General features: G+C 37.5%; 1 protein-coding gene across 3 annotated transcripts in view; it reads right to left on the bottom strand.

Moving 5' to 3' along the window:
* Positions 1–18,705, bottom strand: part of LOC149564329 (malonyl-CoA decarboxylase family protein) — a 292,928-nt gene that overhangs the window by 150,821 nt on the left and 123,402 nt on the right. For all 3 annotated transcript variants that reach the window (XR_016364190.1, XR_016364191.1, XM_089827389.1), the window contains exon 10: positions 12,759–12,842. Coding sequence is in view for 1 of the 3 variants with exons in the window: in XM_089827389.1 (XP_089683515.1) it covers positions 12,759–12,842 (84 nt within the window). In the remaining 2 variants the exon portion in view is untranslated. The remainder of the gene's footprint in view (positions 1–12,758; positions 12,843–18,705) is intronic.

Below are 18,705 nucleotides of genomic sequence, written 5' to 3'. Positions count from 1 at the left end.
ATGAAGATCAGAAAAGGATGAATGAATTGATTTCAGACCCTACAAAACTAGATAAAGCAGCACGAGGTATGGTTTCCATTGTTATGAAGGCAACATCACAGAACGAAGAGAAAGAGGAACAAGAGGTCTCTATAGTATCTAGAAGCTTCTATGATGAATTCCCAACAGTTAGTGACCATCATACAGCTGACCTTATGGAGAGCAAAAATCAGATTTTGGAATCAAAAAAATCATTTGATGACAGTGAATCCCAAAATCATGATGTGGATGGACACGCAATCACCTTGGAAGTGGAAGTGCATGAAGATACTATTATATCCGCAGCTTCTACCTCGCCAGTTGAGCCATCCTATGAGGTGCACAGCAACAGAACCATAGATATTGAGGTGTGCCTAGATGATAGCATACACGCTGCTTATCATATGGTGAGTGACTTTGATTCAGCCTCATATCACAGTGTGGATGAAAAATGGGAAGATTTGTGTGGAAATGTTTCGTCACAAGGGGATCATCATATAGCAAGCCAATTGAAGGTTAATAACTGGATGGTTGCCACAACTACTAAGCATTTTGATGTTGCTCATCAAATGTTGGCCACCTATGGTTGGAGTACTCCTTTGGCAGACAAGCATGGTGATAGTGTTTTTTCCCTTGCAAAGATACATGCACTCCGAGAAGCGATTGGAATGATGAAACAAAATTACCTACAACTACTTGCAAATAGAGATTTTCTTCTCGAGTGGGATTGCATTTGTTATGTTGCATTGCATGAAAACGAGGAGAAGGTTGATAAGCTCACTCATGAGCTTGAGGTGCTTATTGACTCTTTGCAGAGTGCCCAGTTGGCCCTTCAAGAGTCACAATTACAGATTGAGAAGCTTACTGAGGAGTTGAGTTTGGCACAATCTCCAGCAACTGCAGATATAGTACAATTACAAATAGAGGCAGTTGATAAGGATCTTATATCCACGGGCTGTAGTAGGGATGGGGTTACATCTATCACAGATATAGTTACAAAGGTTTCAGTTGGGATGAGTACCTTGGTGGAGGACAGTAGAGAACCACTATTTGTATCGAGTTCTCCTGAAGTTAGTGCCATGACAGTTGATACAAGGCAATTTACTGGTAGCTCTTGTGTCACAATGGTAGATTCTCCTGAGAGTTGTGTGATATTACACGACACTATTTCGTCATCCACACAGGGCATTCGCAAAGTGTCATCTGGTTGGGAGTATAGCTCTCATGTTGATATTTTTTCATCTCCCGGAAGCAAATCTGTCACTTCATTCCATGCAGCTGATTTTGGATGCTAACTTGTTGATTTTCAGAGTCAGAGGGATCAACTGCTTGATTCAAGTGTTTTTAGTGATGAGCCATTGACAGAGGTTGGAGTATTTTACCGCAAATACACAATGAGGAGTGCTCATCATTTTTCTTTCGACCCACGCACGGCAAACTTGGTGAGGCATCGGTGTGGTTTGGTTCCAGAATTATACCATCCTTTGTGGGATGGATATTCACCATCTTCGAAAGAAGGGATTAGCGGCTACAATCATCCAACTCAGCTATTTGTGGGGCATTACTTGCAAGGAAAGTTGTTAGTTATACATCATGTCAATATGTATCGAACATGGTTTGCTACTTCTATGTCACAAAGTTTTCTTATGGGTACATGGTTACAGGACAATTATGGTGTCAGTTGGCATGATGGTTTGGTTAGTTATCACATCCATGGGAGTTTAGCGGGAGCTATAGAGAGATGTTGTGTTATAGACGCTACCAAGTATTTTTATCTCTATATGGCGAATGGATGTGGGGTTCAATTGTTTTGGGATCCAAGCGGCACCAAGTTTGACACGATGTATTGGGTGATCAGGGATCCAAGTGTTAATAGTATCTTACATCTGGTGGATTATGATGTGTTGTTACACAACCACAGGATTATAATCTGTGTGTTTCAGCCTTCTAAGACATTAGAGTTCCAGAGATTAGGATTACTCCATTTCCACCAAGGTGATATAGTGGTGGAGTTAGATTGACCGGATTTGTCATTGTCATCGGTACAAATATTGCAAGAGGGCACAATGGTACAATTGTGCAGATATTACAAGAGTTGGTCAGTGGTATCTCAGACAGCACATGAGTTCTCACTTGGGATCCAGGAGGAGCATCCCTATGTATTGCTTTTCATCAGGGAGCTAGGAGAGTTTGGTTGTTATTATATTGGGTTGGATACTGGTATCTTGTTGAGCTCCCATCTTCACTTGATAGTAGAGACTCGCAGAGTCACTCATGCAGTGAAGCATTCATGCTGACTGAGGGTTTTGGCACCCAGGGCAGCAGCACATGGCAGTTGGTGTCCCTTTATGGTGAGACTGGGGATCCTGGCATTCAGTTATATGGCACATTGATTCCTATTGTACTGTTTTTCCATTTCGAATTTGGGATGATGCATGCCGAGTTACATCGGCTAAGGAGTAGAATCTCTTTCTCAAGGTGAGTATGAGATCCTGGCATTGGTTTCTGCAGGTATGAGCGGATTGCTTGAGGGCAAGCAATCTTTGAGAAGGGAGGCTTTGTAATGTCCCCTTTTCTAGGACATTATAATTCTGTGTTGCCAGCTCACTTCGCTTAGGTTTCAAGGGCAAAAAGATTCTTTACGTGTGTAAAGTGCCTTGACAATTTTTGAAGTTTTATCCCTGTTTTTCTACCTTAGGAATTTTGTCAAACGCTTCCCTTGCAACCTCAGTTTGTTGATGTTTGTTTTTTTGCTATGATTCTTGAATGCCAATGATATTGATGAATACAAATGATTGCAAAATAACTATTTGGAAATCAAAGTGATATGCAACTTCTTTTTATTATTTTCCAAATGCAAGTACATGACATTCTGATGTAAAATGCACACCTACAGCCAAGAGGTATTTTCACAAACACTTGGCATGCATCCTATGAATGACTATGCAATGAGACGTTTTTACAAACATTTGGCATACAAACTGAACAGCTGAATTAAGTTGATTTCCCTTCAATACTTTAATGTTTACAATGACTAAATACTTTGGTAACAAAAAGACATATATTACTTGTCAAATGTATCCATCTACAATTGCCAAATGTAAATACCAAAAGAACCTAGAATAAGTAGACGAGATGACATGCTTTTTGGATTTTCTTTTTCGGACTATTTTTTCGGATCTGCTTTTCCGGATTGTTTTTTCGGCTCTGCTTTTTCGCTTTTCTTTTTTTGGATTTGCTGCGAAAACTAAAATCTTTCTCCTTGCCAACTGATGTCAAAAATTAGATGCACGGGCTGAACAAAAATCACTGAATATTATCTTCCAATTAATCACAAATGAATTGGCTGAATACCAATTCCTCCACTCCCAACTAGGGTTGATATCTCACAACCGAAATCGGCACCTTAGAGTCTTCAAACCCTCAGGCAAGTATGCAAGCACTAAGGCTCTCAGCACAATAGATGAATATGCAACTCAAGATGTGTAAAATGACCCCTCAAAGGCTCCTTATAAAGATTTCACAAGCAACTCCAAGAAGCTTCTAGAGGAATCCAGCACTTTATTCTTTTAAGTAAGTTTTTGATATTTTATTATGTTAGTCACTTTAATATTAAATCAATTAAATATAAAGTTACTTTTAATATTTCATTGTTTAGTAACCTTATAAGTAATTAATTTAATATATCTTTTCCCCCTTATTTCTTCCTTTTTAGCCTACGGGGAAAATAAAGGCTAAAATAAAATAAGTAGCTGGTGCCTGTCAAAAAGGGGACATTACAGTCCTCCCTTCCCGAAATTGCTTGTCCTCAAGCAATTGCAAACTCAAGTGCTGTAAAATCTGCTCATTCTCCCATGTGGCGTCCTCTGCAGGCAAATCCTTCCATCTCACCAAATACTCCTTAATCACTCTGTTCCGCAATTTCTTCTCTCTGACATCAATGATCTCTTCAGGCACCAAGACCAAATGTCCCTCCTCATCAAGTGGTGGAAGATCCATGGAAGAGATAACCTGCTGACCTAATGCCTTCTTGAGGCATGAAACATGAAATACATTATGAATCTTGCTGCTCGCAGGCAGCTCTAACTCATATGCTACCTCCCCAATCCTCCTAGTAACCCTGTATGGACCATAGAACCTCGGTCTTGGTTTCTCTGCTCCACTCTTTTTAAGAGAGGACTGTCTATAGGGCTGCAATCGTAGATATACCATATCACCAATCTCAAAGCTGCGCTCAACCCTATGTTTATCTGCATAAGTCTTTTGCTGATTCTATGCCATTACCAAATTATCTTTGAGTGCCTTCAATATATCTTGGCTTTCCTGAATCCAATCTTTTGCTTTAGATGCCCTACTCTCACCAAAAGCCATCTCCACGAATGAAGGTGCATCATACCCGTACAAGGCTCTGAAAGGACTCATTCCAATGGACATATGGTGTGTGGTATTGTAACAATACTCTCCTAAACGCAACCACCTAATCCAAGCTCGCTGTTGTCCTGCCACATAATTATGCAAGTACCCCTCAACCCACTTATTAACAATTTCTGTTTGCCCATCAGTTTGAGGGTGATAACTGGTACTGAGTGTCAACTCAGTACCTTTCAGTCTAAACAACTCCTGCCAAAAAGCACTCATAAACCTGCTATCCCTGTTGCTGACTATGTTCTTAGGTAGCCCATGCAATCTAAAGATCTCTTTGAAAAATAGCTCAGCCACCTGTGAAGCCCTATACTCTGTCGAAATAGCAAAGAAATGTGCATATTTTGTGAGCCAGTCTACCACAACAAAGATGTTGTCTCTCCCCTATACCTTGGGTAGGCCTGTGATGAAGTCCATCGAAATGCTCTCCCACTTCCACTTAGGAATGGGCAAAGGCTGAAGTAACCCAGCTGGATGTGTATGCTTAGACTTATTTTGCTGGCAAGTCACGCACTCCTTCACATGCTTCAACACATCATCCTTGAGGCCTTTCCATGAAAACCTCTCTCTAATTTGTCTATAAGTTTTGAAGTAGCCCTAATGGCCTGCTAGGGGTGTATTATGGTAAGATTGTAGTATTTTCTCCTTCAATTTTGATTCCAGTACCAAGTAGATCCTATCCTTGTAGTAAATCACATCATCAACTATCCTGTACCTGTCATCCCGAATCAATCCATCCATCAACTCACAAGAAAATGTGTTCTTGGAGTACTCCACCAGTAAGATGGATTTCCAATCTGCCGAAATCTCAGAGAGTGAGCAAGCTGAAGGCCTCCTGGAGAGGGCATTTGCAATAATGTTCTTCTTCCCCTTAACATACTCTGTCGAAATCATATGCCTGTATCCTGCTAACCCACTTCTGCTGTCTCTCGTTCAAGTCCTTCTGCTCTAAGAAGTATCTGAGACTGTTATGATCTGTCCTCACCACAAATTTTCCCCCAACTAGATACTTTCTGAACTTCGCCAAGGCATGCATAATGGCGAGCATCTCCTTATCATAGATGGAGTATAGTCTCTCAGCTCCCCTCAACTTACGGCTCTCAAAGGCGATAAGGTGTCGATTCAACATCAATACTGCACCAATACCTTCCCCTGAAGCATCACACTCTAGAATGAAAGCCTGCGTGAAATCAAGAAGTGCCAACACTGGACAACTGCTCATCACCTCCTTGAGCTTATCAAAAGCTTGTTGCGCCTCTACTGTCCAACAAAATGCACCCTTCTTGGTCAAATCTGTCATAGGTGCCCCCAATTGTGAGAACCCCTTAAAAAAACGCCTGTAGTAACTGCACAGTCCGAAGAAGCCCCGTAACTCTGTAAGTGACCGTGGTGTGGGCCAATCTAGAATAGCTTGTATTTTCTCTTGGTGCACTTGGACACCCTCTGCACTGATCACGTGTCCCAAATAAAGAATCTCTCTAAGGCTGAACTCACATTTCAAAGCCTTAGCGTACAAGGATGAATGCAGCCCATCAGATGAATGCAGCACATCACCCAAATCTTGCCCATGGGATGCCATCTCTTGCTTCTGGGCTTTGAGTCGTTTCAAGGTTTCTGACTTGGATTGGGACCTTGTCCTAGGAGCCATAGTTTGTAAATGGGAAGGAGACTTCTCCTTTGTATCTGGAACAGATGCGCTACCTGCAATAGGAGAAAATGAAATGTCAGACTGAAGTGGTTCAAGGGAAGAAGTCACCTCAGCAAGAGGTTCATTGACGATTCTTCGAGCCCTTTTCTATAGCCAATCATCTGTGTAGGTAAGTATGAACCTAGCCCTTCGATTAATGTCATCTTCTTCATCCTCGTGCCAATCAACTACTAAGGACTTTGTTTCATCTGATTCTTTCCAACCAGGTTCAACCATGTCTAAACCATCACCATCTATTCCTCCGATATTGAATTTCAACTTGAAAGAATTAATCTGCTGCAAGGTCAGCCTTGAATGATCCCTTTTAAGAACTTCTTCCTCATTCTTGCAGTCTCTCCAAAGATCTTCTAAATGTAGCGTGGCTGGAGGATGAACTTCAAGGCCGAGAATTTGGGTTGCATACCCTTTACTATCGAAATTTCTCCTACTGTGATAGAAACCAAGGTTAAACCAGAGTAGATTGCTTCCAATAATGGAAGCATTGTCCATACTACTACAAACGAATGAACCCAATCTGACAGGGAAGGCCATTTCCCAATTCTTTTGTGGTAGGTTATTCTTGATAACATGAAAGACCTGTCTGCATAACTCAACTAACACAAAGCAATCTAGGGCATATCGGGGTAACTTCACAAGTTCATCATCGAATCCACCAACCCTCAAATACGTGAACCTGGGGAATTGGATAAAGAAGTTCCCATATTGTTGAACCAATTTTTGCGCCTCAGGAGAGAGCCTCAACATCCTTGCCATTTCCAAAGACAAGCAAACGTTGTCCAAGAGTACATCATGCACTTTGCGAAAATCCTCTAAAACCTTGTCCTTCTGCAAAGGAGGACAATATTGAAAAATAGCCATCTTTTCATTCCATATCTCATGAGGCAGGGAAGTGAGATCACATGTACAAGCAATGCAATAGGTTAGATACGAGGCCATGTGGAAATCCTCGCGGGACTCTTTAGCGTGCTTAAGTTGGGTTCTCAAAGAAGTTGCAATAATATCCGCCCAATCCATCCATTGATCACCTTTCAAAATGATCTCAACGTATCTGAACATCCATTCCTCAAATAAGAACACATCTGCTGAACCTTTCACACGGTGTAACAATACAACTAGATCATGTATGTGGGGTTTCATGTGATCTTTGGTAATGACCTTTGGGAGTCTAGACCCGCCTCCATAATTAATCTCAGTCCATTTTCTGGCCATGGTATTTCGGAACTTACTAGAGCCTGCCATGTATTCAGCTAAAGCTTGAGTGGGTGAGAATGAGGCAAAGGTATTTGCTGTTAACTGCAAAACAGAGGAAATGGTTTCTCTTGAAATGGAAAGGATAGTTGTGACGTCTTTGCTCACAATACTCTTACTTTTAACGTCATAGTGCTCTATACATAGTTGCAGGGGCTCAGGGCTTACAAAGGCAGGAGGAAATGCAACAGCTTTGATTAATCCACTAGTTAACATCTCCATGCATCCATTAGTCTCATTGGCACGTTCTAGGAATTTAGCCTGTAAATCTTCTACTTTTACCCCTTGTAAATGTGTATCACAGATAATTGGTCTTTCACATTCAGAACTTGAAACACTACCGAGGAAGTGTAAAACTGACCTCATTGTTAATCAAACATGCAAAGCCTTGAGCAGATAAACTCTTGACAACAATACAGATTGCAGAGCAAAACAAAGATTGTTAAGTTCTCACCTGTTTTCGCTGAAAATCCAATAATTTTCCCTATTCTCCTTAACAGCGCCTTTCCTAATCTAGTTCTTCGCATGATGATTTTAAATGGAATCCGACTGGCTTTTTATAAAAAGGAAGCGTTTGCGTGCGAAAGTACAGGATAATAATTAGGCCTTAACGACATACCACTTTGATCACCTTCGCACGTTTGAAAGCCATGTTGCACTAGCTTTTCATTTAATGATTTCCCTTTTGGCGGCCGCTTTGTTTATAATTCGCCCAATCATTTTCTCAAATTGAAGATTTATCCCACTCGCAGTAATGATGATTTTCACTCGGAAAAAGAAATGGCCTTCAAATCATGATTTTCTGACAAATAAATAGATGACGATACATTGTACTTCCAGGCTAGAAACGCCGATTACATTTTCCTTGAACTACTTTGAACTACTTCGAAGTACTTCGGAAGAAAGCACCGCTGCATGAGAAACATTACCTGCCAAAGAAAACTATTAGAGCAAAACCTTATGTTGAACTACTTTGAACTACTTCGAACCAAGGTTCGAAGTGGTTCAAAGTGGTTCAAAGTAAAGGAAAGGACGACTACGGATGCTCAGGACTTCGACTGATCACTTTGGGGAACGATGAATTCTTGGACAGCAAGGGAAAAGACTTCAATCAACGATAGGCAGAAGAGGAAGGGAAAAATTTAAAACATGGCGACTCAACCTATGACTAACACTATGCAATGAGACGTTTTTACAAACATTTGGCATACAAATTGAACAGCTGAACTAAGTTGATTTCCCTTCAATACTTCAATGTTTACAATGACTGAATAATTTGGTAACAAAAAGACATATATTACTTGTCAAATGTATCCATCTACAATTGCCAAATGTAAATACCAAACGAACCTGGAATAAATAGCTGAGATGACATGCTTTTTCGGATCTTCTTTTTTGGACTGCTTTTTCGGCTCTGCTTTTTGGCTTTTCTTTTTTCGGATTTGCTGCGAAAACTAAAACCTTTCTCCTTGCCAACTGATGTCAAAAATTAGATGCACGAGCTGAACAAAAATCACTGAATATTATCTCCCAATTAATTGCAAATGAATTGGCTGAATACCAATTCCTCCACTCCCAACTAGGGTTGATATCTCACAACCGAAATCGGCACCTTAGAGTCTTCAAACCCTCAGGCAAGTATGCAAGCACTAAGGCTCTCAACACAATAGATGAATATGCAACTCAAGATGTGTAAAATGACCCCCCAAAGGCTCCTTATAAAGATTTCACAAGCAACTTCAAGAAGCTTCTAGAGGAATCCAACACTTTATTCTTTTAAGTGAGTTTTTGATATTTTATTATGTTAGTCACTTTAATATTAAATCAATTAAATATAAAGTTACTTTTTAATATTTCATTGTTTAGTAACCTTATAAGTAATTAATTTAATATATCTTTTCCCCCTTATTTCTTCCTTTTTAGCCTCCGGGGAAAATAAAGGTTAAAATAAAATAAGTAGCTGGTGCCTGTCAAAAAGGGGACATTACAACACGGTTCAGTTCAAGATTTGGCTTAGACATTTCCAGTTCCAGACCCATCGGAGCAGTTTTGGCAGGTTGTCCAGATGCTTACTATTTTTAGTAAGTAATCAGAGCTCAGTATTTTCGATACCTTAGTGCTGGGTTGGAAGCGTCTTGCCAAGAGCTTTCCAACGAGCTATTGTACATGCTTATCAAAGTTCATTTGGTCAGTTATTTTAATGCCTGATGACTATATGGTTTACTAACTAAGTGACTATTAAAGTTCATTTAACTTGTCACTTTATTTAAAAAGGTGCCATGCTCACTTAAGTGACTAAAGGACAAAAAGGGTGCTTTATCCCACATTGCTTGAATGAGCGTGCATCACATTGGGAAAAGTGATAAAGGTACAACAAGCTCCACATGAGAGATATATATAAAAATTATAATATTCAAACAAATAATAATCTAGGAGCTGGAAATAGTTGCCGGTCATTTCTTCTAAGACACAAACCTTTGAAGAAGTATTTGAAGGTTAGACGGAAACCTAGCCTTCTTACAGGTTTAATCTATATTGTCAATCTAACTGTCATTTCTATTTATAAGATTGGATTACTTGAATTGCTGCATGTTATTGTATTGTTGTTGTATAATATAGTAACGCATTTGTGGTTATTTATGTTAATTCCTAATTTATATATGTACTTATGAATTTTGGCGAAATAAAACAAAGTTTTCTAAGTTTCCTTGTATGCAAATCTGTGGGTTACAAGTCGAATTAAGGTTCTGGAATTTGTATCAAACATTAGTTTTCTGTTTGGATTTAAATCTACAAATATATATCTCGTTTTTTGGTAAAACATCCGAAAAGGGATATTACATAGAATCACTACCTCTTCCTCTACCCTTAGTATTTGAGTCTTGTTTCTTTCTCAATTCTCTTCCACTTTAATAGCCATCTGATAAAAGTTATGGAGGGTAGTAAGTGTAAAGAGACTCGGGTCTTCTTGTATACTCCATCTAAGACCATTTAGATACCTGGCAACCTTAATGCTTTCACTTTCTTGCACCCTAGATGTAAGGCTTAGTTTTTGAAACTCCTTAGTGTCATGTCCCCTCTTTAGCTTTGTCTGGCAGTGACATGAGAGTTAGCCTATTATGGAGTCTCGTAGGCTGGCAGTGGTGATCAGGGACTCAGTCAAGGTTTTCAGTGTCTGGATTTAGTATTTCAAGCAATAGTAGATCAATTGAGAGCAGTTCCTTGATTTTAGGAGGAGATTCCTACCTTTTAGGAGGTTGTGACGTTTACCAGAGTCAAGGTTCTCTATGATCTCAATTTCAAGAGATTTGGGTGTGTTTCCTATTTTTTAGGAGTATCCCTAAATTTAAGGGTGAGACTACCAATTGGCCCAAGTTGTTCGGCATCAGTCACAGGCAGGTGACAAACTCAGTTTCATGTTTTGGAGGTGTTTGGGTTGTTCCTTCACTACTTGGGAAATATTTTAATACATTCAAATATTCTCCTAAGTTAGCATTATAATAATTTAACTTAGGCTAAGTGTTTAGCCATTTTGGAGTGATAAGGAGTTTTCTGGCTCCATTTGGATCGATTTGCCGATGTGATAGCTCGTTGAAAAGAGCCCAATCCCTACTATTTGATTATCACTTGTCGGGACTTACTTGATCTTGGAGCTATTTGTCATTAATAAAGTAATAATTTCTCTTTATTTGGACACCTTTATTAGGGAAATAATGTTATATTATAAAGTTCAAACGAGTTCCAATTTAGGGTTCTTTTAGGGTTCGATTTGCCTTGGAGAAGGGGATATAAGGAGATGGTGACCTAAAGCTGAGCATCTTTATCATTTTGTCAGCCTATTCTGGACGTCTTTGCTCTGGAAGACCATTCCTCACCTAGGATGCAAACCCTAGTGCTAAGAGCAGATTTGTTGCGGCATAGCCCTCAATAAGATCAGATTTGAAGGTTCTTATGCATACAATTTGATCAAGGCAGGGGATCGATTTCTAGTATTGCAGTCATACTTTGCAAGTAGTGGATTTTTAGGGAAGGCGACGACTTTGGTTCATCCTGGCGTTTCTTTATAGCAGCTCATCTGGATCCCATTTTCAGCTGGCTTCAACCTTGTTTGAAGCACATCTATATTGGTACTATTCTGAAATAAATCAGACTCTACTGGTATGGTTTTAAAATCATTTCCAGATTAGTATGTATTGTTGCATATGATTTCTATCACTTCTATTTTATCAATTATTGTTATTTATTCATTGTAATCCTATATTCTGAAAAGAAATAAAAGAAACAACATTCTTCTGCAACTTTTGTCTAGCTCTATAAGATCAAAGAAAAATCTACAAGAAAATATAATTTATATAATTAAATATTATAGCAGCAACAGAGCAAATATCTGTTTGGAATATTTCACTCAATGTAGGAAGCCACTTCTAGGTCTCTCTGTCTAAGATGATTTGGTTGGATCTTGTGAGATCTTGCAAAATTCTTACTATAATTGTGTTGTAATTGGTCATAACCGGGAAGGCCTTACAGCCCAACACATTGCAGATAATCAGTTGTTGATGAATGAAGAGTTGGATTTTCTATTAGATCTTATAAATTCTGTTGGGTTTCCGTTGTGTGGTAGTTTGCTAGGGGCTTGGTCACCTCCACTAGGGGTTCACTTGGCCTTGCACTTCATCATCTATGTCTATTCCTTGTTTGCTTTCTACAAAATGATGGCATTACTTAATCACTTAACATATTCAATCTTACCATTTAAGTAGTTACTTTGTCAGTTGTTAGCTTTAAATACACTCATCATTCTTGAATACAAATGAATGGATTTTGAATGTATATCACAAGAGTATAGATTATTTTTCCCTGAAAAGTAAATTAATTGTATATCTCCTATACAAACTAAATTCCACAACTTGCAACCACTTGTCATGAAGTTTATTCTTCATGTTGCTCACATTGTTACCATACGTATTACCACAAAAGGAGAGATGGAAAAACAAGGTGCTGATAAATGATCGCGTTCAAATAACAAACAACATTATATGGAAAACAAATAGAAATGCAAGACATTTAAGTACAACCAAATCAAGACTATAATTGTAAGGTTAGTAGAAACATTAACATTTGATGAACTTGAAATCGAGAACTAAACCCTGAAAAGGCTTCATTTAGTTCACAGCATGAAGTGTTTGATATTCAGAAAAACGTGAATACAATTTTATCCATATTTGGGCCTAATGCCTCCTCATCTTATAAAGGATGTAAGCTGACCATGTGTTCAGCCTATGAATAAAAAATGTTAAAGACATAATGATAATATTTATGCAGCCTCATCTATGTAGTGCCATGTTGGATAAACAATACATACTTTAATATGTGGCATTTCCTGTCGAACCAACTCAATAACACGTTTGATTAGAAATTTTCCAAGATTAATTCCAGCTAGACCAGGCTGCCAATCATCCAGAACATTCTTATCAGACAACACTAAACATGAAACTTGTTTTCTTTATGTTAAAGCCAGAAAGCATCCATTAAGGAAAAAATTAAGCAGTCTACTTAATTGTTAATCACTTCTAACCAGACATTTCAAAATGTGAGAATCAACCAAAAAAATGAGACATTGAGAATCAAGCATGGTAACATATATTTAGAGATACAACAAACCAACCTCTGGATTTTCACAAACTGTTTTCTGGATAAAAGTCCCATTTAAAATTTAAAAATATGTTAAAATTAGACACTCAGTCAAATCCAAGTCTAGGTCCCCTTGACTCGGTGGGGGTGCCTTGCAACAAGTACTCACAAGAGTTGACGAGTCTCATTACACTACTTTGCACCTTATCAGAAGAACATATTTTAGGAAATGAGTAAATTCTAAGTTGAATTATTAGTGACCTAAATGCAGGATAAAATTGAAGTTTATAAGCAGATTTCAAGAATTGTTTGAGCAGTTTTGTGGAAGATCATATCTGATTCAAGAAGAAGATCAAACACTTATGACTTTATTCTTTTGGAGGTTGGTGCCTTATTTTCAAAGTGATTGGTGTCTCTTGCACATTTGGTGTTTAGTTGTAGGGAAGTGGTGTCTCCTGTGTATTGGTGCCTACAAATTATTGTAAAGCAGAGTTCATTTTTTTCAGGTTGGATTTGGATGGCAAATCCAAGCAGCTATTCGCCATGGTTTTTCCCCTAAAGAGTTTCCACATTAAGTCTTGTCTCTTATTTGTGTAGATGCTTTCAATTATTCAATGATAGTTGTCAAAGCATTAAATAAATACAAATTTGGCCTTGTACCGATTCACCCCCCTCTCAGTACAAGTGTTTTTCTTCACAATGATCTAAAAAGAAATGTCATAGTGTAATGTTCCCAAATATACAAATGACACAATTAGATTAATTGATTAACTAGTCCCAAATTTAATAATATCCTATGGACCCTTTAATTAATTAATTTAACTATAAAATAAAAAGTAATAAATTACCTATGTCGATCTACTTATAACCATTTGGAAAATTTCATCGAGTCTTTCATAAGGTCATGTTTGGCATTGTAGGAAATTTTTGTGGATTTTTTTTTCTTGTGTATTCGCAATTCCACTTGAGATTTAGTGTTATTTGTCATTTTAGAAGTTCAAGATCCTCCCTATTCTAGCATTTGCAGCTTTAGTGGGAATCACTCCTCACCCTATTCTACATGTTCGTTCAAGTTTGTTAAGTCTTCAATGAAAGATAGATTTGATGTAATCTGAGAAAATATCTTCATAATCAGACAATACAAATATTTAAATCTTGGCGATTATGTCCATCATTGGAGTATGTTCATTTCTTGCATGTGTGTTCTATAATATTTAATAAAAGATCCACGAACAAATAATTACTACGAACTAGGCCATTTCATCTTCTAGGTCATACAAGTGTAGTACCACATATGAGGATTGAGTGTCGACAGTGGAGATGTAGCATCTAGTAGAGTGGAAGTGTGTTCACAAGAATGGTGGAAGTGTGTTGACTAGTACGGTGGAAGTGTGCTCACTGATATGGTGAAGGTGTACTATTTGGCATAGTGCAGGTATACCATTTGGTAAGGTGGGAATGTATCATTTGCTATTAAAAGTTTTTTGTATGGTTGAGATCTGTCATTAGTACATTACAGTGGTATTAGAGTTGGCAATCCTATTATCCTGTCAGCTAGTGGATGCAGAACGAGCTCATAGTATACACTAGGAGGTACCATTCTGCGAGTGCCAAGAAAATGGGTGAGCCTATTACTGAAATCACAGCATCATTGGGGGAGCTAACCAAAAGCTAAGCTCATCACAACAAACCCATGGCCAAAGGAGAACAACAAAAACTCATGAAAGACACATTGCAAAAATTGGTGGAAGGTACAACAAATGGAGATCACAATGGACATGGCAATAATTTGGTAATCGGAAGGCCAAACACACAACGCTCACATTCTCGATGATTGATGCCAACATTTCCCCTAACAACAAAAGTGCCTTGCAAAGAGTGAGAGCCCACCTAGGAATACAAGAGCAACTAAGAAAAGATTATAAAGATGTGAATCTTGAGGGAGAGATATCCTCAAGGATTACATTGGTGCACAAATGAAATATTCTGATGCCAAGAGCCACAACGATGAAATTGTAATATCCCCACTTTAGCAGTTGACCAAGTGTGTGCGCGTTAGCCTAGTTCTACATGGTCCCAAGGGCTAACGAAGGGTTTAAAAGGGATCCTAGAATGTTTTGGCCTAGTCATCTCCAATTTAAGCCAAAATGGAGTTGATTTGCTCAGTCTTAGGCATACTTATTTTTAGTAAGTCAGCAGGGCATAGGGGAGGCTAGTTTTGGTGATTGGATTTGATTCTCCTCAGCGAGAGCTTCCCAAGGCTAGTATATGTGTATATATAATTATGTATATACATACATATATATATACATATACATATAAATATATATATCTTCAATGATTTTTATCCGACATGGACTACAAAACATTAACACTCCCTCTTACTAGTGATGATAAACACATGACATATATTACATCATTGGTAATATTAGTAATGACAAACTTTAAGGATATCTTTGATTTGAAGATATCCACCATTTTGATATCATGTGTATTGGTCTCCCTAAATATCAATAAATGATATTCACCAAGTACTCAAATAAGGTTTGATATCACATTTGATATCATGAATATTGGTCTCCCAAAATATCAAGAAATAATATTCACCAAATATTCTTTGAGTAAAGGTCTTCAATGTTGAGATGCAAGATATTCACCAAGTGCTTTAAGTAATGGCCTTCCAGAACATCCAGTCACATGATATTCACCAAGTATTCTATGTAATGGCCCTTCAGAACATCAATTTGCATAACAATCACTATGTACTCAAAAAAAAATGTTTCTAAAATATGTGCACATGAATTCTCTTAATGTTTACAATATAAACACCCACCGTGCAAAGTATAATCTATCATGATTTGCATAGACATCATAAGATATCCATCATAATAGAAAATTAAGTTATTATAAGATCGTCATCTTTCAATATCTTCTGCAAATACAAGTGATGATCATTTGGAAGTTGTCACTTCCTCCTAATGTACACAAGGGGTAGGCCCATTAAATCATGCAGTCACACACATGATACCAAGAGTTTACATAAAGTCAAATACTCCCTATGATTTAGATATGATCAAGATCTTACAAGATCAACCAAAGCATATCCTCTATCTACTCATTCAGATGGATGTGTCAAACTCCTTATGAACATCAATCTTCTGAGCTCCTCATCCAATGTTGCCTCTAACGAAGTGTCAAACTCCATCTGAATCTAATACCAATCTCTTTTTCCTACAATAATAATCTCAAAGAAGATCAATGCAAATAACTCTTCTAGTAATAAAAATCACCTTTAAGATAATGATTAGAACGAATTTCATTTCGAACTCAATGTTAGGATTTTGGAAATTTAATTATATTCAATAATTATTTGACTATCATCCCATCACATTTGGAAATCAATCTCATTTAATTATTAATGTTCTTATCCTAATCAAAATATTATAATATATTCATCAAGAAATAAACACTATTATAATATATTCACGCATACTTGCCTTAACGGTGACATGGCCCTACTGTTATTGTTCTACTATTCATTTTAAAAACATATATCAATTGAGATTTTGGTGTGCAGAAAGGATTGCGAAAATCACATCGGTTCACAATGTGGGGCCCGCAATAACATTACAACCATCGTTCCTCTCTAGTTATGTGGTCTTGGAGCCTGTATTGGTCTCATATATGACTTGTACACGGTCATTTGTTTCGAACTTGTTTTCATTGGGAAATCCCCACCCTCAATATTCCTTGTATTATCACGTGCCTTTGTTCTCTATCAAGAATAGGTGGTGTTTGTTTGACTTGGTCATTGCATTCCTTTTTGTGGTTATCTTTTGTTGAATTCTTACCCACTCCATTTGTGGGTTTTTATTATTGGTTGTTGCTCCCTTGTCTTTGCCCGATTGATTATCATATATTACTCCTTTTTCTTTACTCAATAGTCAACAGGGATCTGCACATATATAACGGTCTTGGCTCTCAATTATAACTATCGAGCTAATTGATTTAGCATACTGCCCTTTTGATATTCATGGCTCAAACCAATCAAGGGTCAACCTCTTTAGATACTTTTCATATATATTTATCATAGTAATGAGAATCGCCATGAAGTCGCCAATTTCGCGATTTGATTCATGGTTCCTGATTTTTTTTAAACTGGTGAACTAGATCAGTGATTTCATCGTATGAATCACATGAATCGCCAATTCATGAGATTCATGCAAAAAATCGCCAAAAGTCACCTTTGCGAATCACAATAAATCAAAAAAGTGAGAGGATGTTGATGAGGCTTGAACTTGAGCCTTGTTTTTTCATTTTGTTTACAAATACTGATAGACATACATTTCATGGATCTTCATCTTGCATACATTTATGATTTGATGTCTATGGATCTTCATCTTACATACATTCTATGATTTGATTCATTATGATCCTATGATTTCTATTTACTTCAGCTACAGTTTACATTTTATGTGTAACATAGTTACATATGTGATGGATTTATCATTTATGTTCCATGTTTATGTGTGTTAGCTTCTATTTGATGATGTTATAGTGTCTTTAGATTATATTCAATAAAGGGTACATGAAATAAGTTTTAAATTGGTAAAATCTTTAAATTTCAAGGGTTTTTTAAATTTGCCGATTCGATTCCAATTCATGGCCCATTAGCGATTCGATTCGGCCTTGCCGATTCCGATTCTCATCACTTTGATATATATACACATGTATATATATATGTATATACATATACATATACATATATATATATATTTTATTTTTTATTTTTATTTTTGTTGTGAAACAGGTCCGACTACATGATTAAGCATCAGACGCTATAAGAATTTTTTCATGGCAAGGGTATAGAAGAAACCATCAGATCTGCAATAACATCTGTGGGCAAAGTGAAAATAAGCCATATGATGCCCACAAAAGCGGCAAGAGTTATTGAAATAATATAGTAGAAGTGCAAAACGGTTATTCCGGACAACAAAGTCCAATCATTGCCAAGGGAATGTCCAAAACCAACGACAAAAGAATATTCATCCAAGCTAAACAATGAATTGCATAAAATGCCCACAAATGCCAAAATGTTTGTTAAATCACTACCAAATACTAGAAAAAAGATGACAATGCTCAAATCAAATAGACTGACAACAAGGGCACTAAGCCGGCCACATCAAACATTGTACATGGAGAGTGAAGCACTTCCATGGCATATGAAACCCCCAAAACATATCCAAAATGAATATGTAAACCAATTGAAATCAAGGAGTCAAACAACCACCATCACTATGCCAAATCATGGCATCCCATGTAGGAGCAACTATATGTGACTGCAGAAGCAAAAGCAACTTTCGCTTAGATCAGTCTTATTCTGTTTGGACGGGTTGCACTTGTATGGGACCTCCACTTACAGACACAATACACTACGATATCCACTTGGGAAAGACTCAATGAATAGAAGATTCACGAAGCTCTCTATCATCAAACTCGAACATCATATCCACAAATTGTAGAACTCAAGCCTTTCAAATTATCATAGGTTCTAGAACCGAAACCTACTCTGATACCATGTTGGTTTTCCTAGAGAATGTAAATGTACTAACACTGTTTGTAATTTATGTGTCTTCTAAATAACATTCTCAATGCATATGTATCTGTCATTTAAGAGG

This window comes from Cupressus sempervirens, chromosome 4, assembly GCF_028749045.1.
Source record: "Cupressus sempervirens isolate cs-2001-9-10 chromosome 4, ASM2874904v1, whole genome shotgun sequence".
Lineage (NCBI taxonomy): Eukaryota > Viridiplantae > Streptophyta > Pinopsida > Cupressales > Cupressaceae > Cupressus > Cupressus sempervirens.
This window is presented reverse-complemented; position numbering and strand designations above follow the sequence as displayed.